Below are 27,766 nucleotides of genomic sequence, written 5' to 3'. Positions count from 1 at the left end.
GGCATGATGTGTTGAGGTCTTTGACCCCTCACTCAGATTGCCTCCTTCCCCTTTTCCAGACCTACCGCTGCTCTGAATCTTGGTCAAGTTCTTGCCTGCTGCGCCCCTGAATGTGCAAAGCTCAGCTTTCTGCTTTGTGGGTTAAGCGCCTTAGTTCCCCTCGCACCAGTGGTTCTCGAACTTCTGCTGCTTCAGCATCACGAGGAGGCCTCCTTAACACGCAGCTTGCTGCCCTGCCCCGCCCCTCCCGAGTTTCGGCGACTCTGGCATGGGGGTGATAATTGGCATTTTTAACCAGTTCCTTGGCAATGCCGATGCTGCTGGTCTGGGGACCACTCTTCAGAAAACACTGCTTTGCAAAGACTGGGAGGTTTTTTGCAGAGGGTGGATCTTAGAGCTCTTCTGCACGGTACGCACCACTAGGCTGCGCGTTCGAACTAAAACAGTGATAGGCCGACACACAATCGTCCTTACGTGGTCAGGAAACAGCAGCCCCAATAGGAAACTGATCCAAATGCACCCAGCCGGTGAATCCGGGAGGCACTCAAAGCCTGCCTTCGCGTTTTAACGTCAGGCCTCCAGGTGCGCGGCGGGAGGCGGACACCAGGGGGCAGCCTCGGGCGCTCGCCCTCCCGGCGGCTCGTTTCCGGCCGCGCCGGCCTGGAAGGCGGTGTTAGCGGCCCCAGGGGGCGGCAGGTAGGCGCGGCGGGCGGGGGCGGCGGCGGGCGGGGGCGGCGGCGGGCGGGGGCGGCGGCGGGCGGGGGCGGGGGCGGCGGCGGGTCGGAGGGTGAGGTGTCCGGCCCGGACCACGGCGCTGGGCACGACCGCCAGCGAGGGGCGCCTGGCCGGCGGCGCGGGGCGTAGCCCGCGGCCTCTGCTAGGCCTGCAGCTGGCCTGGCCGCGCGACCCCCAATCCCGGACCCGGGCTGGTGGCAGCGCCCGGAGGCCGACCGGGCCCTGGGCCAGCTCCCGCCGGGTGGGTCTTCGGCCCGCCGGCCGGAGCCTAACCCAGAGGCCGCAGCTGGGCGGACGGCGAACGGCCCGCTCGGCCAGCCCCCAGCTCACGCCCAGCCCTGCTGCCGAGATGGGCACTGACTGCATGGCGGGCGCCTCCGCGCCGGGCTGCGGTCCGCTCCTTGTCCCCGGACCTTGACTGTGCGCGCGTTCATTCGTGTTAACCACTGTTAGCCACCTACCTGCAGGTGCGGTGCTCTGTGTTAAGTGGGATCATATACCGACTTTTTTTTTTTTTTAAAGGAGGATGTAGCCGTTTTATTTGAGGTGTTGGAGGCTCAGTGTCAGAATTCTCGCCTTCCATGCAGGCCGCCTGGGTTTGATTCTCAGCTAGTATACCTCACGCGCAGCCACCACCTGTCTGTCGCTGGAAACTTGCATGTTGCCCTGATGCTGAACAGGTTTCAGCGGAGCTTCCAGACTAAGGCAGAGCAGGAAGGAAGGCCTGGTGATCTGCTTCTCAAAATCAGCCAGTGAAAACCCAGTGGATCACACCCATCTGTTTCATTCTGTTGTGCATGGGGTTGCCCTGAGTCCAGCGGACTGCAGCCTCTAGGCAGCTGACAACAGCAGTTTTATTTAGTGACCTTGTTTGTCTTCATCTTTACCCTCACCGTAGAGCCCCTAAGGCTAAGTAAGCGTCCAGAATAATTATTTTAAGGTACCCTGAACTTTATTGGCAAGATGGGGTTCTACTCCAAATATTATTGGGTGGCGCTAATGCATTTCTTCTCTACTTGTATAGTCTGTGAATTGGTAAAAAAAAAAAACAAATTTCATTCCATTGTTTCTTTTTAATTGTGACTGTAGAATAGTTTCCCAACCCCCACCCCTTACCCATATCGTTCTATCAGTGCCAGAAATCCTTTGTGTTGAAACTGTACTTCAGTTTGTCCTGCCCAACCAGCCGTGCAATCATTATTATTTCACTTTCAGGGTGTTTGTCATGACCAGTAACTTGCAGTCGCTTTTTGCTTATTTATGTCCAAAAAAGGCCCTTCAGTCACACAGCCTTATCCTAAGTTCTGAGCAGCCTACTCCAGAAATACGGTTTAGAAAGTGAAAACAAACAAAAATATCAGGTGGTAAGGTGAGCCAAAGCCTTGCTTAAGAAATGGCAGTCTTAGTGTCATTTTCTTACAGTGACCAAACCATGTTCAATTCTGTCCAAAACCTGGGCATTGTAGGTTTAGAGGAAGAATGTGAGCTGGAGTCCAGAAAACTTGGTTCTTCTGTGTGGAATTGAGTGATCTTGGATAAGTCCCTTCAGCTCCAACTCAGTCCTTTTATCTGTATAATGGATATAATAACTATATGTACCTCACAGAACTGGTATGAAATAAGTACTGTGTAAAAGTCAGTTGAGTTCTTGGATGAGTGTTTTGCTGAGAGAAGATTCAGAAGCGGATGTGAGGACTTGGGAAGAAAGAGACTTGAAAAACCACTGAAGACTATAAAATACGGAGTCAACAAGACGTGTATTAGAGGATAATGCTGGGTAATGATGGGAGCCCTGGTGGCACAGTTATTATCAGCTCAGGCTGCTAACCAAAAGTTGGCAGTTCAAATCCACCAGCTGCTCCTTGGAAACCCTGTGGGATAGTTCTGCTCTGTCCTATAGGATCATTGTGAGTTGGAATCAACTCGATGGCAGCGGGTTTGGGTAATGACAAAGGTCCACCACAGATCGTTAGGTGTGGTTTAATCAGTTCTGACTCATAGCAATCCTGTGTACAACAGAACGAAACACTGCCTGATCCTTCACCATCCTCACAATCGTTGCTATATTTGAGCCCATTGTTGCAGCCACTGTGTCAGTCCATCTCGTTGAGGGTCTTCCTCTTTTTCGCTGACTTTCTACTTTACCAAACGTGATGTCCTTCTCCAGGGACTGATCCCTCCTGATAACACATCAAAGTATGTGAGATGAAGTCTCACCATCCTCGCTTCCAAAGGGCATTCTGGCTGTACTTCTTCCAAGGCATTTGTTCATTGTTCTGGCAGTCCATGGTATAGTCAATAGTCTTCGTCAACAGCACAATTCAAAGGCGTCAATTCTTCGGTCTTCCTCATTCATCACCCAGCTTTCGCTTGCATATGAGGTCATCGAAAATACCATGGCTTGGGTCAGGTGCACCTTAGTCCTCAAGGTGATATCTTTGCTTTTTAATACTTTAAAGACGTCTTTTGCAGTAGATTTGCCCTCTGCAAAACATTCTTGATTCCTTGACTGCCGCTTCCACGGGCATTGATTGTAGATCAAAGTAAAATGAAATCCTTTACAACTTCAGTATTTTTTTTGTTTATTATGATGTTGCTTATTAGTCCAGTTGTGAGGATTTTTGTTTCCTTTATGTTGAGGTGTAATCCAGACTGTAGCCTCTAGTCTTTGATCTTCATCAGTGCTTCAAGTCCTCTTTACTTTCAGCACACAAATTTGGGTCATGTGTATATTGTGGCTTAATGAGTCTTCCTCCAAACCTAATGCCTCGTTCTTCTTCATATAGTCCAGCTTCTCTGATTATTTGCTCAGCATATAGATTGAATAGGTATGGTGAAAGGATACAACCCTGACACACACTTTTCTTGATTTGAAACCATGCAGTATACCCTTGTTCTATTTGAACAACTACCATGGTCCCCAGACCCCCGCCCCTGCTACGCTGGCCTTCGAAGCATTCAGTTTATTCAGGAAACTTCTTTGCTTTTGGTTTAGTTCAGCTTTGCTAACCTCTCCTGTATTGTGTGTTGTCTTTCCCTTCACCTAAAATAATTCTTATCTACTATCTAATTAGTGAAAATCCCTCTCCCTCCCTCCCTCCTTCCCTGGGCCCTCTCATAAGCATCAAAGAATATTTTCTTCTCTGTTTAAACTATTTCTTGAGATCTTATAATAGTGGTCTTATACAATATTTGTTCTTTTGCAGCTGACTTAATTTCACTCAGCATGCCTTCCAGATTCCTCCATGTTATGAAATGATTCACAGTTTCATCATTGCTCTTTATCGATGCGTAGTATTCCATTGTGTGAATATACCGTAATTTATCCATTCATCCGTTGATGGGCACCTTGGTTGCTTCCATCTTTTTGCTGTTGTAAACAGTGCTGCAGTGAACATGGGTGTGCATATATCTGTTCATGTAAAGGCTCTTATTTCTCTAGGATATATTCCAAGGAGTGGGATTGCTGGATCTTATGGTCGTTCTATTTCTAGCTTTTTAAGGAAGCACCAGATTGATTTCCAAAGTGGTTGTACCATTTCACATTCCCACCAACGGTGTATGAGTGTTCCAGTCTCTCCACAGCCTCTCCAACATTTATTATTTTGTGTTTTTTGGATTAACGCCAGCCTTGCTGGAGTGAGATGGAATCTCATTGCAGTTTTGATTTCCATTTCTCTAATGGCTAATGATCATGAGCATTTCCTCATGTATCTGTTGGCTACCTGAATGTCTTCTTTAGTGAAGTGCCTGTTCATATCTTTTGCCCATTTTTTAATTGGGTTGTCTTTATCGTAGTTGAGTTTTTGCAATATCATGTAAATTTTAGAGATCAGGTGCTGATTGGAAACATCATAGCTAATAAACTTTTTCCCAGTCTGTAGGTTATCTTTTTACTCTTTTGGTGAAGTCTTTGGATGAGCACAGGTGTTTGATTTTTAGGAGCTCCCAGTTATCTAGTTTCTCTTCTGCATTGTTGGTAATGTTTTATGTACTGTTTATGCCATGTATTAGGGCTCCTAACGTTGTCCCTATTTTTTCTTCTGTGATTTTTATCATTTTAGATTTTATATTTAGGTCTTTGATCCATTTTGAGTTTTTGTACATGGTGTGAGGTATGGGTCTTGTTTCATTTTTTTGCCGATGGATATCCAGTCATGCTAGCACCATTTGTTAAAAAGACTGTCTTTTCCCCATTTAACTGACTTTGGGCCTTAGTCAAATATCAACTGCTCATACGTGGATGGATTTATGTCTGGATTCTCAATTCTTTTCTAGTGGTCTTTGTATCCATTGCTGTACCAGTACCAGGCTGTTTTGACTACTGTGGCAGTATAATAGGTTCTAAAATCAGGTAGAGTGAGGCCTCCCACTTTGTTCTTCTCTTTCAGTAATGCTTTACTTATCAGGGGCCTCTTTCCCTTCCGTATGAAGTTGGTGATGTTTCTCCATCTCTTTAAAAAATGTTGTTTGGAATTTGGATTGGAATTTGCGTTGTATCTATAGGTTACCTTTGGTAGAATAAACATTTTTACAATGTTAAGTCTTCCTATCCATGAGCAAGGTATATTTTTCCACATATGTAGGTCACTTATATAGGTTTTTTCCAGTAGTGTCTTGTAGTTTTCTCCGTATAGGTCTTTTACGTCTCCGGTAAGATTTATTCCTAAGTATTTTATCTTCTTGGGGGCTACTATAAATGCTATTGATTTGGTGATTTTCTCTTGAATGTTCTTTTTGTTGGTGTAGAGGAATCAACTGATTTTTGTATGTTTATCTTGTATCCTGATGCTCTGCTGAACTCTTCTATTAGTTTCAGTAGTTTTCTTGAGTATTGTTTAGGGTTTTCTGTGTATAAGATCATGTCATCTGCAAATAGAGATACTTTTACTTCTTCTTTGCCAATCTGGATGCTCTGTACTTATCTAGCCTAATTGCTCTAGTTAAGACCTCCAGCACAATGTTGAGTAAGAGTGGTGATAAAGGGCATCCTTGTCTGGTTCCAGATCTCAAAGGGAATGCTTTCAGACTCTCTCCATTTAGGATGATGTTGGCTATTGGCTGTGTATAAATGCCCTTTATTATATTGAGGAATTTTCCTTCTATGCCTAATTTGCTGAGCATTTTTATCATGAATGGTTGTTGAACTTTGTCGCATGCCTTTCTGCACCAATTGATAAAATCATGTGATTCTTGTCTTTTATTTATGTGATGGATTACATTAATTGTTTTTCTAATGTTGAACCATCCCTGCATACCTGGTATGAATCCCACTTGGTCATGGTGATTTTTTTTTTTTTTTTTGATATGTTGTTGAATTCTGTTGGCTAGAATTTTGTTGAGGATTCTTGCATCTAAGTTCATGAGGGAAACAGGTCTGTAATTTTCTTTTTTTGTGGTATCTTTATCTGATTTTGGTATCCGGGATATGCTGGCTTCATAGAATAAGTTTGGGAGTATTCCATCCTTTTCTATGCTCTGAAATACCTTTAATAGTAGTGTTGTTAACTCTGCCCTGAAAGTTTTGTAGAACTCTGCAGTGAAGCCATCCGGGCAAGGGATTTTTTTTTTTTTTACCTTTTCAATCTCTTCTTTTGTTATAGGTCTATTTAGTTGTTCTACCTCTGTTTGTGTTAGTTTAGGTAGGCAGCGTGTTTCTAGAAATTCATCCATTTCTTCTAGATTTTCAGATTTGTTAGAGTACAGTTTTTCTTAGTAATCTGATATGATTCTTTTAATTTCAGTTGGGTCTGTTGTGATATTGCCCATCTCATTTCTTATTCAGGTTATTTGCTTCCTCTCCTGTTTTCCTTTTGTTGGTTTGGCCAATGGTTTATCAATTTTGTTAATTTTTTCCAAAAACCAGCTTTTAGCCTTGTTAATTCTTTCAATTGTTTTTCTATTTCATTTAATTTTGCTCTAATTTTTATTATTTCGTTCCTTCTTAATGGGTTGTGGTGCCTGAGGGTTTCTTTTGTTGCTCTCTTTCTATTTGTTCAAGTTGTAGGGATAATTCTTTGATTTTGGCCCTTTCTTCTTTTTCTATGTGTGCACTTTTTGCTATAAATTTACCTCTGAGCACTGCTTTCGCTGTGTCCCAAAGGTTCTGATAGGAAGTGTTTTCATTCTCATTGAATTCTATGAATTTCTTTATTCCATCCTTAATGTCTTCCAGCCCAGTCTTTTTTGAGCAGAATATTGTTCAGTTTCCAAGTGTTTGATTTCTTTTCCCTGCTTTTTCTGTTATTGATTTCTACTTTTATGGCCTTATGGTCAGAGAAGATGCTTTGTAATATTTTAGTGTTTTGGATTCTGCTAAGGCTTGCTTTATGACCTAATATGTGGCCTATTCTAGAGTGTGTTCCATGTGCGCTAGAAAAGAAAGTATACTTGGCTGCTGTTGGGTGGAGTGTTCTGTATATGTCTATGAGGTATAGTTGGTTAATTGTGGCATTTAGGTCTTCTGTGTCTTTATTGAGCTTATTTCTGGATGTCTCGTCCTTTACCGAAAGTGGTCTGTTGAAGTCTCCTACTATAATTGTGGAGCTGTCTATCTTACTTTTCAATGCTGTTAGAGTTTGTTTTATGTGTCTTGCAGCCCTGTCATTGGGCACATAAATATTTAATATGGTTATATCCTCCTGTATATTGTCCCTTTAATCATTGTATAGCGTCCTTCCTTATCCTTTTTGGTGGATTCAACTTCAAAGTCTGTTTTGTCAGAAATTAATATTGCCACTCCTGCTCTTTTTTGATTGTTGTTTGTTTGGTATATTTTTTCCCATCCTTTGAGTTTTAGTTTGTGTCTCTAAGTCTAAGGTGTGTCTCTTGTAGGCAGTGTATAGACGTATTGTGTTTTTTTATCGATTCTGCCACTCTCTGTCTCTTTATTGGTGCATTTAGTCCATTTACATTCAAGGTAGTTATGGGTAGGTATGAATTTAGTGCTGTCACGTTGATGTCTTTTTTTGTGTGTTGTTGACAGTTTCTTTTTCCCACTTAATTTTTTGGGCTGAGTAGTTTATATATTGTCTTTTTCTCTTATTCGTTGTTGATTTTGTTTCGGCTGAGTCTCTATTTTTTTCTTGTATTTTATTATGATGTGTAGGATAGTTTGTGTCCTTTGATTACTGTAATACTTACCCCTATTGTTCTAACTATAAACCTAACTTTTATCTCTTTATATCGTCTTGTCTTCCTCTTCATATGAAAGACCTATGGCTACATTTCTTATTCCCTCTTTGTTGTTTTAACGTTGTCTTCTTTTACATAATAGCATTGCTGTTTCCCTGTTTTGAGTGTTTTTTATCTTGACTTATTTTTGTGATTTCCCTGTCTGGGTTGACACCTGATTGCTCTGTCCAGTGTTCCAGTCTTGATCGATACCTGATATTATTGTTTTTCTAACCAAAGAACACCCTTTAGTATTTCTTGTAGTTTTGGTTTGGTTTTTATGAATTCCCTAAACTTCTGTTTATCTGGAAATGTCCTCATTTCACCTTCATATTTGAGAGACAGTTTTGCTGGATATGTGATTCTTGGCTGGCAATTTTTTTTCCTTCGGTGCTTTATGGAAGTCATCCCATTGTCTTCTTGCCTGCATGATTTCTGCCAAGTAGTCTGAGCTTATTCTTGTTGATTCTCCTTTGTAGGTGACTTTTTGTTTATCCCTAGCTGCTCTTAAAATTCTCTCTTTATCTTTGGTTTTGGCAAGTTTGATTGTAACATATCTTGGTGACTTGCTTTTAAAATCTACCTTATGTGGGGTTCGATGAGCACCTTGGATAGGTATTTTCTCATCTTTCACAATATCAGGGAAGTTTTCTGCCAACAAATCTTCAACAATTCTCTCTCTATTTTCTGATATCCCTCCCTGTTCTGGTACTTCAATCTCTTGTAGGTTATTTCTCTTGATAGAGTCCCACATGATTTTTAAGGTTTATTTATTTTTTTAAATTCTTTTATCTAGCTCCAGGTCTTTGCACATTTCTTTATTATACTTTACTTTTTGTTCTCAGGCCACCTTTTGAAATCTACTGTTCAGCACTTTTACTTCTTCATTTCTTCCTTTTGCTTTAGCTACTCTATGTTAAAGAGCAAGTTTCAGAGTCTCTTCTGACATCCCTTTTGGTCTTTTTATTTTTTTCTGTCTTTTTTAATGACCTTTTGCTTTCTTCATGTATGATGTCATCCTACAACTCGTCTGGTCTCTCTGGTCCACAAGAGCCAAATTATGACCTTGACTTTATTCCACCGGAGTTTAGAGACCATCTCAATAATAGGTTTGATGCATTGAACACTACAGATTAGAAAGTAGAAGTTTCTAGAGCCCTAAGGAGACTTTTGTACTTGATGGTTGGTAGCCTTTGAGTGGAAATGAAGAAAGTGGACAGGGGAAGCTACACGGGGCTGGAGAATGACAAGCAGGTGTGGATTTATAATGAAGCTTCTAGACCCTTCACTTACACACATCCTTTCCAAAGCCGTGGGTGGGGGGCACTAATAATTTTTTATTCATAATTGTAAATTTTTTTAAGAGCCCCTCCCCCCCAAAAAGTTTACCTTCAAAACCAAAAAAATCAAACCAGTTGCTGCTGAGTCAGTTCTGACTCATTCGACTCCGTGTGCTTCAGTGTAGAGCTGTGCTTCATGGGGTTTTCAGTAGGTGGCTCTTGGGGAGTAAATTGCCAGGCCTTTCTTCTGAGACATCTCTGGGTGGATCCCAAAATTAACAGCCCAGTGCTTAACCTTGTAGTATCCAGAGACTCCTGTATAAGCTTCAAACCCAAACCAGATCTGCTGCCGTCAAGCCGATTGCGGCTCATAGTGACCATAAAGGACAGAGTAGAACTGCCCCACAGGGTTTCCAAGGAGTGCCCCGTGGATTCGAACTACCAACCTTTTGGTTAGCAGCTGAACTCTTAACCACTACACCACCAGGGTTTCTGTATAAGCTTCAGGTCCCATAAAAACCTGAATCCATCCTTATAGGGACAGAAGAATGAGTAGGCGTTCAGGAGGAAGGACGGTTGATGTGCGGTGGAAAGATACAACCGTGGGGTTGGGGTGGTGGGCTCAGATTGGAGAAGGAGGTGGATGAAAGGATCACAGGGCATGTACCACGAAGAGATAAGGAGCAGATTCACTGGGAGTGGGAACACAGGAGACAGAGAAAAGAGTAGACGAGGTTGAGACCTGGAAGGTGGAGGAGTTTGAATGATGAAGCAGTCAGTGCCTTTTCACTGGGTACCTGCTGTATGCCAGGCACTGACGATACAGTGGTAAACGAAACAGCAGTGGGTCCTTCTGAGCTGATAGCCAGGGGAGGAAGGAACCCACATATGCTGGAGCCTGGGCCTCTCAAAAAGGATGTCATCAGACTTAGGACTGCCTAGGCAGCTTGAGCATGGAGCACCCGGAGGAGTCAGCGGCCTTGTAAGTGTTTGGACTTTATCCTGAGGGTATAGGGAGCTGCCGAATGCTTTTAGGCAAGAGATGATTAGATTTGTGCTTTAAAAGGATCAGCCTGTCTATCCCAGTTGCCATCAAGTCGACTCCAACTCATGACAATCCCATGTGTGTCACTGTAGAACTTTGCTCCACAGGGTTTCCATTGGTTGATTTTTCAGAAGCAGATTGCCAGGCTTTTCTTTTGAAGCAACTCTGGGTGGACTTGAACCTCCAGCCCTTCTGTTAGCAGCCAAGAGCATTAACTGAACCACCTAGGGACTCCATCCGTACTACAGAGAGACTTCCAGAATAGTGAAGCATTGGAAAATAAATGAACTTAAGAGTCTAATGTATCTACACAGATAAATCTCAAAAACATAATGTTGTGCTTTTAAAAAAGCAAGCTGCGAAAGGACACATATACTGTATAACACTTATAAAAAGTTTAAATCATACATTATGTTTTTGGGGTGTTTTTTTGTGGGCACATACTCGTATGGTAAAAATAAAAAGCATGTATGGGAATCATATACACCGGTGATTCTTAAACTGTAGTGTGCATCCAAATTACCTGGAGGATTGTTAAAACACAGATTGCTGGGCCCCACCCCCGAGCTTCTGATTTCATTGGTCTGGGGTGGGGGCTCAAGAATTTCCATTTCTTACAAGTTCCCAGGTGGTGCTTATGCTTCCGGTCCAGGAACCACTGTTTGGAAACTGCTGCCATATGCCAATTTGAGGATAGGGGTTACTTCTTGGGAGGGAGCGGAATAGGACTGGGTGGGATATAGAGGGGCTTCAACTATCTATGTCATGTTTCTATGTTTTAAGAAGACCGGAAACAAATGATACAATGTTATTTGACAAAGCTGAATGGGTGTTCATTATCTTACTCTCTGTTTTCCCCTGTGCTTGAAATTTTTCAGGAAGGAAAAGAGTCCCTGTTTGCTGTGTAGAGAATGGATTGGAAAAGAGAAAGAAGTGGAGACCACTTAGGAAACTGTTGTGAGAGCCCAGGTGAGAGATGATGGTGACCTAGACCGGGGTGGTGGCAGCAAGGAAGGAGAGGAGTGAACAGATTTGAGAAGTCTTGTCCTATAGGGTCACTATGAGTCAGAATCGACTGGAAGGCAATGGGTTTGGGTTTTTTTGTTGTTGTTGGGTGATTAGGACTCCCTGGGTGGTCCAGACATACTTAGCTGCTACCCAAAAGTTGGAGGTTCGCATTAACCCATAGGTACTTTGAAAGAAAGATCTAGTGGTCTTCTTCCGGAAAAATCAGCCATTGAAAACCCTATGAGGCACAGTTTACTCTGACACACCTGGGGTTGCCATGAGTTGAAATCGACTTGACACCATCTGGATTGAGGCTCTTTTTTTTTTTTTTTATAAGGCAGGGCTCAACAAACTGCAGCTCTCAGGCCAGCTACAGCCTACTACCCATTTTTATGTGGCCTGTGAGCTGAGAATGCTTTTTACTTTTTTAAATGTTGGAAAAAAGAGTCAAAAAAAAAATAATATTTTTGTGACATGTGGAAATTATATGAAATTCAAATCTTGGTGGCCATAAAGAAAGTGTTATCGGGACACAGCTCACTCATTTGTTATGTATCTTCCGGGGCTGCTTTCACACCACCGTGACAGAATTGGATAACAGCAAGGATGGTATGTGGCAGCCTCATCACTTTGCACTGCTGCTCAGCACACCACCAGTCACACTGACTCAGTTATAACTCAGTTAGACTCTTGACCCACAGAGCCTATACATTTACTGTCTGGCCCTTTACAGAAAATGGTTGCCAATGCCTGACCTAAGGCGTAAGTTGAGATGTACTTGTTCACTTTCAGTAGCGTGAAGGAGAGACGGTGATTACTGTATCCGTTATTTTAAGAGCACCTTTTTTTTTTTTTTTTTCTAAGACTAGGGACCCCTGGTGGTGCAGTGGTTAAAAGCTATGGCTGCCAATCAAAAGGTCAGCAGTTCGAGTCCACCAGCCACTTCTTGGAAACCCTGTGGGGTAGTTCTACTCTGTCCTATAGGCTCGCTATGAGTTGAAATCGACTTGACAGCAACAGATTTGGTCTTATCTAAAAGTTGGGCCCAGGTGAGAGAAGTCTGAGGGGTAATAGCCTTTGTCATTGTTTCAGCTGAAGTTCCTGAAGATGACAGGAGGGAATGGGAGAGAAAGATATGGGCCTGGAATCTGTATGGGCCGGGTGAGCCACCAGCCATCCTGAATGTGGACGGGTATGACGGTCAGTTTAAGAAAATAAACGATGTTGAGTGAAGCTGAAGCAGTTCACTTGGACCAGGGTTTACCCAGCCCTGGTAATGACAGCAGGGATAAGCAAAGTGGCATTTTCTTTTATTAATGAAGAAAAACTAAAGTTTTCTCATTTAAGAAAGCAATACGGCTGCGTTGGCCTGTTCCCAGCAGCCTCATTGGCTTTAGTGACCAGGATAGAGTTGAAATTGACTGAGATTGAGAACATTGAAGAGAGCAGATTTTGGCAGAAAGATAAGAACTTGAGCTTAGGAAATATATATATATATATTTTTTAACTTTTATTGAGCTTCAAGTGAACGTTTACAAATCAAGTCAGTCTGTCACATATAAGTTTACATACATCTTACTCCATACTCCCACTTGCTCTCCCCCTAATGAGTCAGCCCTTCCAGTCTCTCCTTTCATGACAATTTTGCCAGCTTTAGGAAATATTTTTGTTATATTTTTAAAATTGAAATATAAGTCATATACCTGTAAAATTCACCGTTTTAAAGAGTAGAATTCAGTGGTTTTTAATATATTCACAAGGTCATGCAGCCATCACTCTCTGATTCCAGAACATTTTCATCCCCACAAAAAGAAACCCCATATGCATCAACAGTCACCCCCAATCTGCCCTCTCCTCAGCCCTAGGCAACCACTAATCCACTTTCTATTTCTAAGGATTTGCCTGTTCTGGATGTTTCACGTGAATGGGATCATACAACACGTGGCCTTTTGTGTCTGGCTTCTTTCATTTAGCATAATGTTTTCAAGATTCATCTATGTTGTGGCATGTGTCAGAGCTACATTCCTTTTATGGCTAAGTAATATTCCATCATGTAGCTACGCCATGTTTTGTTTAACCGTTCATCTGTTGATGGATATTTATTTCCCCTATTTAGCTATTATGAACAATGCTGCTATGAACATTTCTGTACAAGATTTTTTGTGGACATGTATCTTCAATCCTCTGGGATGTGTACCTAGAAGTGGAATTTCTGAATTATATATATAGTAATTCTGTGTTTAACCTGGATTTTCCAGAGCAGCAGTACCATTTTACATTCCCATCAGCGATAAGTGAGGGGTCCTATTTTTCTACGTCCTCATCAGCACTTGTTATTATTTATTATTTTGTTTTTGTCTTTTAATTTTATAGCCATCTTTGTGGATGTGAAGTGGTATCTCATTGTGGTTTTGATTTTCATTTCCCTGGTGGTGTAATGGTAAAGTGCTCGGCTGCTGACTGAAAGGTTAGCAGTTCGAATCCACCAGCTGCTCTGAGGGGAGAAAAGACCTGGCAATCTGCTTCCTTAAAGATGACAGCCTAGGAAACCATATGGGGCAGTTCTGCCCTGTCATGTAGGGTCACTATGAGTCAGGATCAGCATCGATGGCACACCACAACAACAGTAACTAATGATGTTGAGCATCCTTTCATGTGCTTGTTGGCAATTTATGTATCTTCTCTGAAGAAATGTCTGGTCACTTCCTTTTCCCATTATTTTTAAATAATATTTTATTGTGCCCATTTTTTGATTGGATTGTTTATTGTTGAGAGGAAATATTAATTTTGAGTTGTCTGTCAGACATCCAGATAGAGGTGCCAAGGAGGCAGGTGCTGAGTTCTGAGAAGAGGCCTGGATTGAATACATACATTTGGGAACCAGCAGCATATGGGAATGTAGCCATGGCACTGGGTGAGAGCTAGTGTAGTTCAAAAGAGAAGAGGGCCAAGGTCTGAACCCTGGTGCACGTCAGCATTTAGAGTCAGAGAGATGTGAAGGACCCAACCAAGGAGTCTGAGAAGGAGCTGCCAGAGAGTGCGGTATCCTGGAAACCAAGTAAAGGAGGAGGGAAGGAGTGATTCACCATGCCAGGTGCTGCTGATGTCGTTGTGTGTGCTATTGGGTTGATTTTCATAGCAACCCTATGTGACAGAATAGAACTGCCTCATAGGGCTTCCTAGGCTCTAATCTTTATGGGGGCAGATGGCCAGGTATTTCTCCTGCGGAGCCACTGGGCAGGTTCGAGCCACTAATCTTTCACTTAAAAGCTGAACTCTTAACCATTGCACCACCAGGGCTCCTTAATATTGCTGGCAGGTCAAGTAAAACCAAGATTGCAAATTGACTAGTTAGTGATGTGGAGGTCACTGGTGGTGACCTTGATAATGAGTTTTTGGTAGAGTAGCAGTGAGTTCAAGAGAATGGGAGGAAAGAAATGGAGATTATGAGTATAGATACTTTTTAAAGGAATTTTGCTGAAAAGGGAAGAGAGAAATTGGGTCCTAGAATTGGAAAAGTAGGGTAAAATAATGGGAGAGATGATGGCATACTTGCAATGGTTTAGTAGAGAAGGAAGATTCCTGATTCAGGGGCAGAGGAGAGGATATCGGGAGCAGTTTTGGGTGGGCATGAAGGGAAGGGCCTAGCACACAGGCACAGGGCTGGCCTGGGCTGAGAGCTCAGCCACTTGGTCCATAGAAACAGGAGAGAAGGTGGAGTGTGCAGGAAACTGGGAGGTAGTGTTGGGAGCTTGTGGAAATTCTTTTGAGTGCTTCTACTATTTTTTTTTTCCCCCAACAAAATAAGAAAGAACATCATTGGCTAAGAGTAAGGGTAGAGAAGCAGGTAATAGAAGTTTGAAGAAAGAGGGTGTCCTCGCCCAGTCAGCCTAAGGCCTCTGCAAAGAGGGAGTCCACACACCAGTGGAACTCAGGGATGTCTCAATCAAAGAAAAAGATAGAGTTATTATAGAATTTTGGGGAAGGGTGGGTTTAGGCAAAATTGAAATGAAGCCATATTTGGATAGGCTCAGAGCTGCGTGTAAAGGAGCCATTACCCATTTGGGCTACAAAGTAGACCATCCCCCAAGGGTCCTGTTTCCCTGGAAACTACAAGGTTAAGGTAGATGTGCAGTATTCTCTCCAGAAACCCCTTATCTGAAGTTCCGCACCTGGTTTGGAAATCAAGGCTGCTTCTCTGTGTCTTAGATCCTCCAGACAAGAGGAGGGTATTTTATTCTTACTGATAGCATTTCAAACAGTGAAATTTTTGATAGTCTGTGGTTTTAGAGAGCAAAGGAAGCAGCCGTCATTCAAAGAAGGGGGTTGTCATGACACTTCATAGCCTCAGCAGATCCTTAGGAGAAACACTGTTTCCTGTTAACCTTGGAGCTGGCTTTATCACCGTCTGTTATCCCAGCTCGATGAACAGGGAGAAAGTATGAAATAGTTGTCTTCTCTTGGTTTTTCTCCTGGCTGGCTGCTTCTCATGCTTCAGTCTCAGCCGTATGTCACAGTTTCAGAGAGGTCTTGTGTGACTGCCTCATCCAGTTAGTTCCCTATCCTGCTAGTCTCTATCCTTGAACTTTCATCATGATTATATAATGATAAACTTTTTATTATCTGTTTATTTTGTCTTCTGCACTAGATTTCCTACTAAGTTCCCAGAGAATAAGAACCTCATCTGGTTTTTTCACTAATGTATTCCCATTGCAGGGCTGGCCACAGAGTAGCTACTTAACACACATTGAATAAGTGAATGGCCAGAAGGTAGCAGTCCAGGGAGAGGGAGCAGATTGGGACCAACAAGAGGCTGGTGAGAGGTGGGCATCTGAGACCAGATGAGCTGACAGGGCTTCAGCATGGAGGCCAGATTATGTAAGACGACCCTGAGGCTTCAAGAGCACAAGGGCCATCCAGGCATTTAGGAGGGCCCTGGGGAAGGGGACCATTTGGATTATTGAGGTCTGTCTGTTTGCAGAGTTGTAATTTTTATTTAACAAAACCTTTTTTTTTTTCGGTACTTTGTGGCAGAATGCTTTCAAACACTGACTGGTTAGTCTGAATGGAGACCTGAGCTGGGAGAAGGAAGACACTCCTGAAGGTGAGCCAGCCCCTGACATCACAGGTCTCTCTGACACACGAGCACAGTGGCAGCTCTGTCATTACTAGACATTATTCAGGAGCCCTGGTGGCGCAACAGTTAAGTGCTCGGCTACTAAATAAAAGGTTGGCGGTTCGAAACAACCCAGCAGCTCTGTGGGAGAAAGACCTGGCAGCCTGCTCCCCTAAACATTACAGCCTACAAAACTCAGTGGGACAGTTCTTCTCTGTCACATGGGGTAGCTATGAGTCGAAAATTGACTCAGCAACCCACAATAGCAACAACAACAGACATTACTAGACCATGCATCCAACTGGTGTGGCCATATCCGCCATCACGGTATTGATACACTTCCATTCTGGTTCGTAAGTAGCCTTGGCCAAGCACCCTGAGTGACAAACACCTGCAGTCCAGGCTCCTCCCCATGCCTCCCACCGTCCTGACCCCTGCACCACTCAACAGCTAAGCCAGTAATGCCTGGCTCTGCGGTGGCCTCCAGGACCGGCTCCAGCACTAGAGCCAGAGTGCTTTCGGATCGGCAAGTGTCTGTGCCTTTTCAGTGGTTAAGTATTCGGAGCATCACTTTTGAATCATCTTCTCTCCAGTCTCACCACCATTGTTCCAGCTCACGTATTCATCAGCTCTTATCCTGGCTTATTGCCAGGGCCTCCTAACCGGTCTCCCAGCCTCAGTCTCTTCCACCCCAAATCCATCTTTCACACCAGTGAAAAGTAGCCTTTGCTTGTTAAAGACCTTGAGTAGCTTTTGAGTTCAGTGGTAGAATTCTCGCCTTCCATGTGGGAGACCTGAGTTCTGTCCCTGGCCGGTGTACCTTGTGTGCAGTCACCACCCATCTGTCAGCACAGGCTTGTGGGTTGTTGTGATGCTGAATAGGTTTCAGTGAGACTTCCAGACTAAGACGGACTAGGAAGCAAGGCAGTCTATTTCCAAAAATCAGCCCCTGAAAACTCTGGAGTACAGTTCTATTCTGACACACATGGGGTCTCCATGAGCTGGAATTGGCTTGACGGCAACTGTTTTGTTTGTTTTTTTAACATATGCCTTCTTGTTTCACTTTTCTGTTTTAGGAAATTGTAGAAGATACCAACATGGAAGAGAAACCCCAGGAGAGTAAAAAGGGCGCCACCCACAGAGAAGTCCCGCCGGCAGTGGTGCTGCTGCTCGGGATGGCGCTCATGAACGCACTCCTCTACCTCTGCCTGGATCAATTCTTTATTTCCCGCCTACGTTCCACCGTGGACCCCAGCCACTGCCCCTTTGGTTCCTTCAGAATCGGACAGATGAAAAACTGCTCACCATGGCTGTCCTGCGAGGAGCTGAGAACAGAAGTGAGGCAGTTAAAACGCGTTGGGGAAGGCGCCGTGAAGAGAGTGAGTCTGCTTTGTTCTACATCACCATCAGCACGCACGTAGGGTGGCCCTTGGGGAAAGCGAGCTGTCTTGTTGTGTCTTAAGAACCATAAAAGTATTTCTACCCTCTAGTCCAATAATCTCACACCGGGGAATTTATCCTGATAAAATAATCCAGAGGAAGGAAACAAGCTAAAGACATAAAGGAGTACTTTGCTTTGTGATTTATAGCAACAGAAAACTAGGAAGAGTAATTATGGAGGAATATTTAATTAAATTATGGCCCAACCACTTGATGGAATGTTCTGCAGCCATTAAGTATAGTTAGGAACCCCACGGAGTAACATAAAAAAAAAAAACAAAAAACTTACGATGAGAGGTGAAAAAAGCAACTAAAGGTGGCCAGAGAGAAACCCCACCACCACACAGTTCATGACCACAAACCTCAGGTGTGCACTCAGGACAGCCTGGCAGTGCTACTTGATTCCCTTACTGAGTGCTCTTTCCCCTCCTCTGAGACAGATATTGCCGCAAACATCCCACACAGTGCCCCCTGCTCCAGTCTTAGTTAATGACCTCAGTTCATAAGTTATTAAGAAAACTTCAGCCACCAGAAGGGAATCTTCTCATCTTCCCGCCACCAGCTCAATAAACCTACCAGCTCAGGGATTGACCCTTGCCTTCTCATGACCTCACTCTTGATGACAACTCCTCATCATTCAGGGGTCAGCTCAGTATCACTTTTCTAAGAGGCTTCCCCTGATCCTGATCTAAACCTCACCCCTCACGACCTGCCTTTCTATACTCATCTTGTTTGTTTGTCTCATAAATGTAAGTTCTGCAAGGGCATGGAAGGTGTGTCCTCAGCCTCTAGCCCAGCACCATAGGGTACATCTTAGGGGGTGTAAGACAAAGGCTCCTTAGTTGAATCCTTATATAAAATAAAATATTGGTCTCACTTTGTTGGTTTCCTTAGTATATAAACACATTCCCTCTCCCGTCTCTCCCAAACCATGTGTTTTTGGTTTGTGTTTGAGATTGCCAGGGCCATTGTGTCCTTTGCCTGGAGTAACATGCAACATTGCCACCTAAAACTGTGCAGATTGGTTTGTGAAAGGCAGATTGACCTATTGCTTCTTTCCTTCCTGTCTTTTAACTGTAAAAGCCGTGTGTACAATTCAAATATTCAGTAGGAGGTACCAAAATATTTGGTACACAGTAAAAGTTCCTGGCCCTCTCTCTTGCTCTCTCCATCCCCAACCCTCTTCCCTAGGGATAACAGATGGGGATTCATCCCTTTGGATTTTTAAACCTGAGATTACATGGAAAAAGCCAGATACACAACTCCCCTAACCATCTCAAGGGCAGTCGTACCCACGTCTCAGGTGGCTGCCCATTTTCTAAAACATAGATCTGGGACGGTGGTACAAATGAGCAAGAAGATCACGGTGGCATCTGTTCTTCCCAAGGCAGAAGGTCCAGCCACACCATGTGGAGAACCACGGCATGATTTAGGTCGCAGCTCGCTTTGATCTGGGTGAGCAGAAGGCAGCGTGGCCAATGTGCCACTGCTTGTGCCTCCAACACAGTCTGTTTCCGTGTTCCCAGCCCGAGATAATCGCCAATGGCTGTTCAGGACTAGAGTTTTTATGGTTGAGTGGTTTTTTTTTTTTTTACTTTTTTATTATTGTGGTAAAAATATATACAACAAAATGTATGCCATCTCTCAACAATTTCTACATGTACTATTCAATGAAATTGATTACACTCTTTAAGTCCTGCAGTTGTTCTCACTATCCTTTTCCAAGTCATTTCACCACCTGTAATGTAAACTCAGTGCCCTCTAAGCAAAAATGTCCCATTTCCTCCTCCCTTCCACCTCCGGTAACTATTAATAATTTTTGGTCATGTAAGTGGGATCATATGGTATTTGTCCTTCTGTGACTGACCGATGTCCCTCAGCAGGATGTTTTCAAGGCTCGTCCACATTGAGGCATCAGGAGTTCATTTCTCTTACGGCTGAGTAGTATTCCTTTGTGTGTATAGACCACGTTTTGTTCGCAGTGGGGTGTTTTTTTCTTTAAAATTGAACTATAGGACATTAAAATCGCTAAAATTTGGATTGGATCCTGTCAGAAGAATGGATTTGATTCTTTTGTATTACTTTGTAGCCCTCTACTTTTATATAACCTTTAGAAGGATGTTACAAATCTATATCAATGGTGACAGCTCTCTGGAGGGCAGATGCTATATAAATTGTATATTTAAAAGATGCACTAATGTAACAGTGTCTGCTTCTCAGCCTCCTTTGCTGGATGTGCCTCCTCATCTCTCTAAATCTTGAACATTTCTTTTCCACCTGTGCTTGCCCCAGGTGACCTTGTCCAACCTCATGGCTTTATCTGTAGCCGAAACCTCTCCCCTGAACACCAGAGCTTTCTATCCAACTGCCTATCCCACATCTCCACTTAGATATCTGCAAGGCTTCTCAAAGTTAGCTTGTCCAGATCTTTCCCCACAGGGTCCGCTCTTCCTGCTCCCTTCCCTATCTCAATGAATGGCAGCTCTGTCAGTCCAGTTGCTCAGGCCGCCGAGGCTGGTATCCTTGACTTCTCTCTTTCTCGCACGTCCGCGTTCAGTCCACCAGCAAATTATATTGTCTGTACACGTGAAATAGATCCAGATTTTGACCTTTCCTAATGCTTCCACCAGCACCCCCCATCCAACCCACCATCCTCTTGTACCTCCTGTTCTTTCTACCTGAGGTATCATTCCCCAGGTTGTCACATGGCTCATTGCCTCACCTCCTTCAGGTTCTTGCTCAGACATCACCTCTGTGAGAACTTCCCTGAACCTGTTGGAACCTACAAACCCTTTCCTGCTTTGTTTTTATCCAAAGCACATTTTACCTTCCAATATACTTTATAAATTTCTTATATATTTTATTTATTGTCTTCTATGCTAGAATGTAAACTCCATGGGGGTAGGGATTTACATCAGTTTTTTTTTAACTGACATAAATACTTGTTAAATTAAGGCAGATTTGATTATGCCCAAAAACCCAGTGCCGTCGAGTATACAGCAGTTAAATTCTTCGTACTACAAAAGACCACATAAACTAATTATTTTCTATATCTTTTGCATGGGTAATATATAAAGAGTTTCTAGAAATCAATTAGCACAAGGCAAACATCCCTATAGAGGGCAATGAACAGGCTTTCCCCAGAAGAAATAGGGAAGTGCCAATTACAATGCCAAGGCACAGCCTCATTAGTAATCAGGGACATACAAATTGGAATAATGTAAGATGTTTTTCATCCACCAGATTTGCACAAATTACAAAGATTAATAACATCTAGTGGCACAGTGATTAAGAGCTCGTCTGCTAACCAAAAGGTCAGCAGTTTGAATCCACCAGCTGCTCCTTGGAAACCCTATGGGGCAGTTCTACTCTGTCCTTTAGGGTTGGTATGAGTCGGGTTTGGTATTTAGTGTGACTAAGAATGAGGTTCTCCCCTACAACACTGGTAAAAGTGTATATTGGCACAGGCTTTCAGAGGGCAATGGTGGCAATATATATTCTTCATTCAGTGACCCATCTACTTAGCTTATAGGATACTTGCATATGTACACAGAGATGTCAGTATAAGGTTCTTCATTATAGTATTGTTTTTAATAAGAAAAAAGGGAAATAATTTAAATATCCGTCAAGTCTTTAAAAATAGATCACATAAGATCTTATTAAAGGTCTTTACAAAATCTATGGAACTACACAGTAACTTAAGAGGAAAAAATTAATCTGCTATGACAGTATCCATTCCAAATTTTGTATATTTTTATTATACTTTAAAGAAAAAGACTATCATCTGTAAAGCCTTAATAAAGGTATAGCAGCATAGCTAGTATCCCCTTACTTTGAAATATTATACAGCTTTTAAAAACAATGACCTAGATCGATCGGTCTGTCTGTCTGTCTGTCTGTGTGTCTATACAGGAAGGATTTCTAAGACATCAGTAAAATGAAGAAAGCAAGTTGCAATTTGATATGTAATAATCCCATTTATGTAAAAGCAGACCAAAAGGCTATTTTGTGAGTGTACCTTAATGCATGAAAGACACGGAGAGTGTTCTGGGAGGGTACCAACCAGCAGTTAACAAAGGCTTCCTTCACGTCAGGAAGCAACTTGGGGAGAGAATCTACCCTATATCATTCTGTATTTGGATTTTTACCAAGAAAAGTATTCATGGATTAATTTGACAATTAAAAAAGTAAAATATATTAACTTTTCTCTGCAAATCAGAGAGTTCTTGAAAGTGTTACGAAGCCACTTAAGTTAGAGATTGCAGGGAAATGACTAAAACAATCTTTGAGTTACAGAGACTTAACATTGGAGGTTTCAAATATTTGTAGGTGATCCCAAAAGCTAATAATACTCAATAATCTTTCTTTGATCCGAGGCACAAAAATGAATCCAACGTAAGCGAGGGTTAGAGAGGAGGTCACATGGCCAGTGGTTGAGCAGCTGCCATTATTTATTGCTGACTGTACAGTACCGGCTTCCCTAAAGCAATCTGCCAGCTCTGGTGGTGACCGCAAAGAGGAAGGTCTAAGGAAGTGAGGGATGCTAACCCAAAATAAGACTTTTGGATGCGTCAAATAACAAATTCAGTGCGGATCTATGGAGAGACTGTATTCAATGTGGAAATAAGAAAAAGCTACTCATGACACTTGTAGTGGATGTTATAGCCAGATGAAAATGACTTTTAATAGAAACTGTGATCCACAGTGAAATTTCTCTTGAGAGGGTCTTGAAAGATTTCTCTTTTGGAAATTAAGGGTCGACTGTAGTTACCTGGGTTTTATCCTAATGGACCCGCCCTTCTTAGATCCAGAAGAAACCTTCAGAGTCCTCTAGCCCCCCTCTATTTTATAGAATATTTTTTAGTTCTTTTTAAAAAATGTTTTTAATTGTAAAAGTAATATAAGTCAATTATAGAAAATTTGGAAAAACACCAAAAGAATGAATAAAAAAAAAAATGACCTGGAATATCAGCACATAAAGACAACAAAAGTTTTAGCATATTTCCTTCTGTTTCTGTGCAATTCATTTTTGTCCTGTTTTATACAGTTGGAACAGTATTGTGTAAACAATTTTGTATCCTTTTTAGTTTATAACATTATTTTTATCTATTATGAACTCTATAAGTATATGCATTTTGATGCCCACATAATACTTCCTATTATAACTTAACGACTTCTTATTTTTTGATGGATGGGTAGGTCCCAGTTTACGCTTTTTATAAATTATGCCTAATTTTTATTCCTAGATCTTTTGATGTATTTCACATTATTGCCTTCAATAGATTTAGGTGTTAAAGGCTCTTGATAAATAATGTCAAAAATTGCCTTCCATGACCACAGCCTTTATTTTAATGAGGAAGAAGCAAAAGCCCAGGGAGACACAACGCAGCTAACTGAGGGAAAAGCCAGCTGGGGCAGGGGTTTCCTGACTTCCAAGCTTATTTTCTGTCTGTCATCTTCTGCCTTCCCAGTTAGATTCTTTCCTTAATTACTCTGCTGCCTGCAAACCTTCTGTTAGCTGAATACTCGGACGGACAGGTCTAGTGCGTGTGTAGCATTTCAACTCCTGCTTTTGTAGGTGGAGTGGCGCAGTGGTTAAGAGCTTGGCTGCTAACCAAAAGGTCAGAAGTTCAAATCCACCAGCTGGTCTTTGGAAACCCTATGGGGCAGTTCTACTGTGTCCTATAGGGTTGCTATGTAAAGACCACGCAGGCATGTGAAAATCTTTCCTTGCATAGAAATGTTTCCATTTATAGCTTACAATGCTGCTTTTTAAAATCAGTAATATTGTTATGTCTCATGGTCTGGGCTCGACTCGCTTATGGAGGCTTTTGGGATCTAAACTCACTCCCTTGTCCAGTCTTGTCCCCATCCTTGTTCCTTTCCCCATCCTTTGTGCTGCGGCAATTTGGAACTGGCAGTGTTTTGGCAGCTCCATGTCCACGCTGCAATTCCTGATCATTCTTTAAAGACCAACTTCCAGGAGCCGCTCCCCCAACCACAGTCAGTCCCTCTCCCCCTTCTCCTGCCCTGAGCCTTTACACACGGATGTGACACTTTCCACGCTGAATGTCTAGTGTTTGGTCATAGTCAGTCTTTGTACCTAGACCAAGAGGAACTCTAGGGATAGATCTGTGTCTCGTTCATCTCTGTATCCTCTGCACCACATCTGGCCCCTAGGAGACATCTATGGAGTTGCTTCTTGGCTCACTCCTTTAGGTGGAAGTTTCCAGTCTGACGTTCTCCTGTGGCTTTGTTTCAGGTCTTCTTGTCTGAGTGGAAGGAACGCAAAGTTGCTCTCTCACGGCTCACTAGTCTGGAGATGAAGGATGATTTCCTCCACGGCCTGCAGATGCTGAAATCTCTGCAGAGTAAGCATGTCGTCACGCTGCTTGGTTACTGTGAGGATGACAACACTATCCTTACCGAATACCACCCCTTAGGTTCCTTGAGCAACCTGGAAGAAACCCTAAACCTTTCCAAGTATCAACATGTGAACACCTGGCAAAACAGGCTGCAGCTGGCCATGGACTACGTGGGCATCATTAATTATCTGCACAACAGCCCCCTGGGCACGCTGGTCATGTGCGACTCCAATGACCTGCCCAAGACGCTCTCCCAGTACCTGCTGACAAGTAACTTCAGCATCGTGGCCAATGACCTGGACGCCTTGCCCCTGGTGAACCACAGCTCTAGGACATTTGTGAAGTGCGGCCACAGGGAACTTCACGGGGATTTTGTGGCCCCAGAGCAGCTGTGGCCCTACGGAGAGGACCTGCCTTTTCACGACGACCTCATGCCTTCATACGACGAGAAGATCGACATCTGGAAAATTCCAGATGTCTCCAGTTTCCTTCTGGGGCATGTTGAAGGCAGTGATATGGTTCGATTCCATTTGTTTGAGATTCATAAGGCATGTAAGAGCAAGACTTCTGCAGAAAGACCTACTGCTCAGGATGTCCTGGACATTTATCAGAAGGTTTTGAACTTGCTTCGAGATACTGTCACGACTCAGACAAGAGAAATGCTATAAAAACCTGTCCAGTCTGTGAAGGGTGGCATTGAAGGCTGGAATGCAATAGTCAAAGCAGTTCTACTCTGATGTGGAGTTTTTTGCTTGGGTTTAGTGTTTGGTGGTTATTTTGCAATTTCGCCATGTGGTACTTTGTCTACATCCACATTCACCTTTGAGTGTATTCTACCTCTCCTGGCAGCCTGGGCTGAAGTTCCTAAGCAAGAGCAAAACCGCAATTGATTTACATAAATCTGGCTTCACATTTCTAACTGCGATTGCCGTCTGATGGAGATGCAAAGAAGCCTTGAATCTGACCAGGTATTTGAAAGAAGTGACAAAGGTGTAGCCACAAAGAGGTGTCACCTAACTTAATCACTGGGGTGCAGTGGTTAAGAGCTATGGCTGCTAACCAAAAGGTCGGCAGTTTGAATCCTTGGAAACCCTACGGGGCAGTTCTACTCTGTCTTAAAGGGTCGTTGTGAGTCGCAATCAACTCGACAGCAGTGGGTTTGGTTTTGGGTTTTGGAAGAAGTGTATTTAGAGAAGATTTTAAAATGGCAGTATATTAAAGAAACATACAGTAGTTGTCCAGAGAACATTTTCCCCCTAATTTTTAAAATGGTAATCCACATATGGCATCACCGGATTATTTATGGTGTGTTTCAGTGAAGTTGTCTTTACCATTGGAAGTGATTGCTCTGTGAAGCTTCTTTCCAAGGAGCGAAAGCAGAGCTGTAATAGAAATCTCCTTAAAATTTTGAATGGATAGGAACAGAAATATTCAGAACAGCAATTATGAGGGAAATTATCTGCGTTGCTGCCTTGTGAAATTCTCATCTACCTTCCAGCTGAGTGTTCTGTGTCCAAAATTAATTGTTGTGAACCTTTTACCCCACCAAGTGTCGCTAATTGCTGGAAAGTGTTAAACCTGTCCACTTGGATGGCATGATTGAATCTTTCAAAAGCTCTTTCTTCAGAGTAGCAGCTGAGGCTGCTTATAAACAGGAAAAACCTTGTGGAATTTGGTTCCTTGGATTGGAGGTTTAGGGTGATATTTTCATGGGACATCCCAGTTAATTGGCCTAATAACATGGTCAGTGCTTCTGTTCTACCTCCTAGTTTCTTGTGTAGTGCCTGGAGTCTTAAAAGCTTGCAAATGGCTACCCAAAGTACAACAATTGGTTTCTATTTGCCTGGAGCAACAGAGGAAGAAGGAGAGTCAGGAATAAGAGGAGAAATAGAATGTGAGGCTAATTGCCTCCGTGAACAACTGCCCCCTTTGTCATGAGACCAACTGGATGGTGCCCAGCCTACTACTACTGAACATATTGATCTAAGATTCCGTAGAAGAATCCTAATCAAAAGGGTGAAAATGCAGAACAGAATTTCAAATTCTCATGGGATCTAGCCTTTCTAGAGCCATAGGGGCTGGATGAACCCTTGAAACTATTGCCCTGAGATAATCTTTAAATCTTAAACCAAAAATATCCCCTGAAGTCTTCTTAAAACCAAACAATAGTCTAGCTTAACTAGTAAAAAATGTCTGCCTTGAGCATTATGCTCTTTTAAGAGCTACCTATATGGGATCAAAGTGACAAGAGCAACTAGAAAGGTTAGATAGGAACCTTAGGGGTACTTCAAAGTCAACTGAAATCATGGGGAGCTAGGCCCCACACCCCAGTCTCTGATTCAGTGGGTCAGGTGTGGGGCCTGAGAATTTGCATTTCTTAACAGATTCCCAGGTGATGCTGATGCTGCTGGTTTGGGGACCACATTCCGTGAACCACTGCCCTTAACTGTCAAGAAGGAGGGAACCACAGGGAGTAGGAATAGGGCACTGTTAGCAGTTTTATCCACCATTCTTCCGTCTGCGGTTGATTCGGGTGTATGGCTGATTAGAGAATACGCTGTCATTTTTTGTTGTAAAACCTCTGCCACACCCCACTACAAACAAACAAAAACCTGTTGTCGTTGAGTCGATTCTGACTCTTAGCGACCCTGTGGGACAGAGTAGAACTGCCCCATAGGGTTCCCAAGTAGTGACTGGTAGATTCGAACTGCAGACCTTTTGGTTAGCAGCTGAGCCCTTAACCACTGCGCCACCAGGTCTCCACACCCCACTAGGATGGATGTAATAAAAAAGACAACAATAAGAAGTGTTGGCAAGGTTGGGGAGCAATTGGAGCCATTATGTATTGCCCCTGGGAATGTAAAATGGGGCAGCCACTTTGGAATACAGTCTGGCAGTTCCTCAGATGGTTACACGTAGTTATGTGTGACCTAGAAATTTCACTCCTAGGCATATATAGACCAAAGAGAATTGAAGACATATGTTCAAACAAAAACTTGTACACAGGTCTTCATAGCAGTGTTATTTATAATAGCCAAAATAGTGGAAACAGCTCAAATGCCCGTCACCTGATGAATGGAGAAACAAAATGTGGTATATCCGTACAGTGGTTTATTATTCGGTAATAAAAGGGATGAAGTGCTAATACATGCCATGACATGGATGAACCTCAAAAACGTCATACTAAGTAAAAGAAGCCAGTCACAAAAGGCCACATGTTGTACGATTCCATTTACATGAAATGTCCAGAATAGACAAATCCATAGCAACAAGGTAGATTAGTGGTTACTACAGACTGGGGAGGGGGCGGATAGGGTCTGCTCATGGGTATGGAGTTTCTTTCGGGGAGGGTGATGAAAATGTTCTGAAATTATATGGGGGTGATGGTTGCACAATTCTGGAAATAACACTAAAAATGACTGAATTGTATTTTATGTAAATGATGTGACCTTTATGTAAATTATATCTCAATAAAGCTGTTATTTAAAAAAAAAAAATCTTCGCCACAAGGCACTGCATCCCTTATGACCCTTTCCGCTCGGCACAGGCAGTTACTCTGTGGAGTTGTTGATTTGATATTAGGCTATTCATGTAATTCTTGTTT

At 42.8% G+C, this 27,766-nt stretch overlaps 1 protein-coding gene across 5 annotated transcripts; it reads left to right on the top strand.

The window, feature by feature from the left end:
- The first annotated feature begins 386 nt into the window (after nucleotides 1-386).
- POMK (protein O-mannose kinase) lies at nucleotides 387-27,766 on the top strand. Of its 5 annotated transcripts, XM_049866464.1 has the most exons (6): nucleotides 570-696; nucleotides 11,112-11,202; nucleotides 12,334-12,433; nucleotides 16,276-16,345; nucleotides 17,434-17,736; nucleotides 24,060-27,766. In XM_049866464.1, exons 5-6 carry the CDS (start codon nucleotides 17,455-17,457, stop codon nucleotides 24,828-24,830), a joined length of 1,053 nt encoding a protein of 350 aa, XP_049722421.1. In that variant the 5' UTR covers nucleotides 570-696; nucleotides 11,112-11,202; nucleotides 12,334-12,433; nucleotides 16,276-16,345; nucleotides 17,434-17,454; the 3' UTR covers nucleotides 24,831-27,766. The 5 variants fall into 5 exon arrangements, with proteins under 5 accessions (XP_049722420.1, XP_049722421.1, XP_049722418.1 ...); XM_049866463.1 differs by lacking the exons at nucleotides 570-696; nucleotides 12,334-12,433 and adding an exon at nucleotides 387-409; XM_049866461.1 differs by lacking the exon at nucleotides 12,334-12,433.

This window comes from Elephas maximus, chromosome 22, assembly GCF_024166365.1.
Source record: "Elephas maximus indicus isolate mEleMax1 chromosome 22, mEleMax1 primary haplotype, whole genome shotgun sequence".
Taxonomy (NCBI): Eukaryota; Metazoa; Chordata; class Mammalia; order Proboscidea; family Elephantidae; genus Elephas; species Elephas maximus.
The sequence above is the reverse complement of the archived record's forward strand: the minus strand, read 5'-3'. Positions and strand labels throughout refer to the sequence as shown.

Bases quoted from the DNA above. Each gene is read 5' to 3' on its own strand.
- POMK (XM_049866463.1), top strand. From the start codon at position 17,455: ATGGAAGAGAAACCCCAGGAGAGTAAAAAGGGCGCCACCCACAGAGAA. The intron at 17,737-24,059 runs GTGAGTCTGCTT...GCTTTGTTTCAG, and splicing joins GGGAAGGCGCCGTGAAGAGA to GTCTTCTTGTCTGAGTGGAA.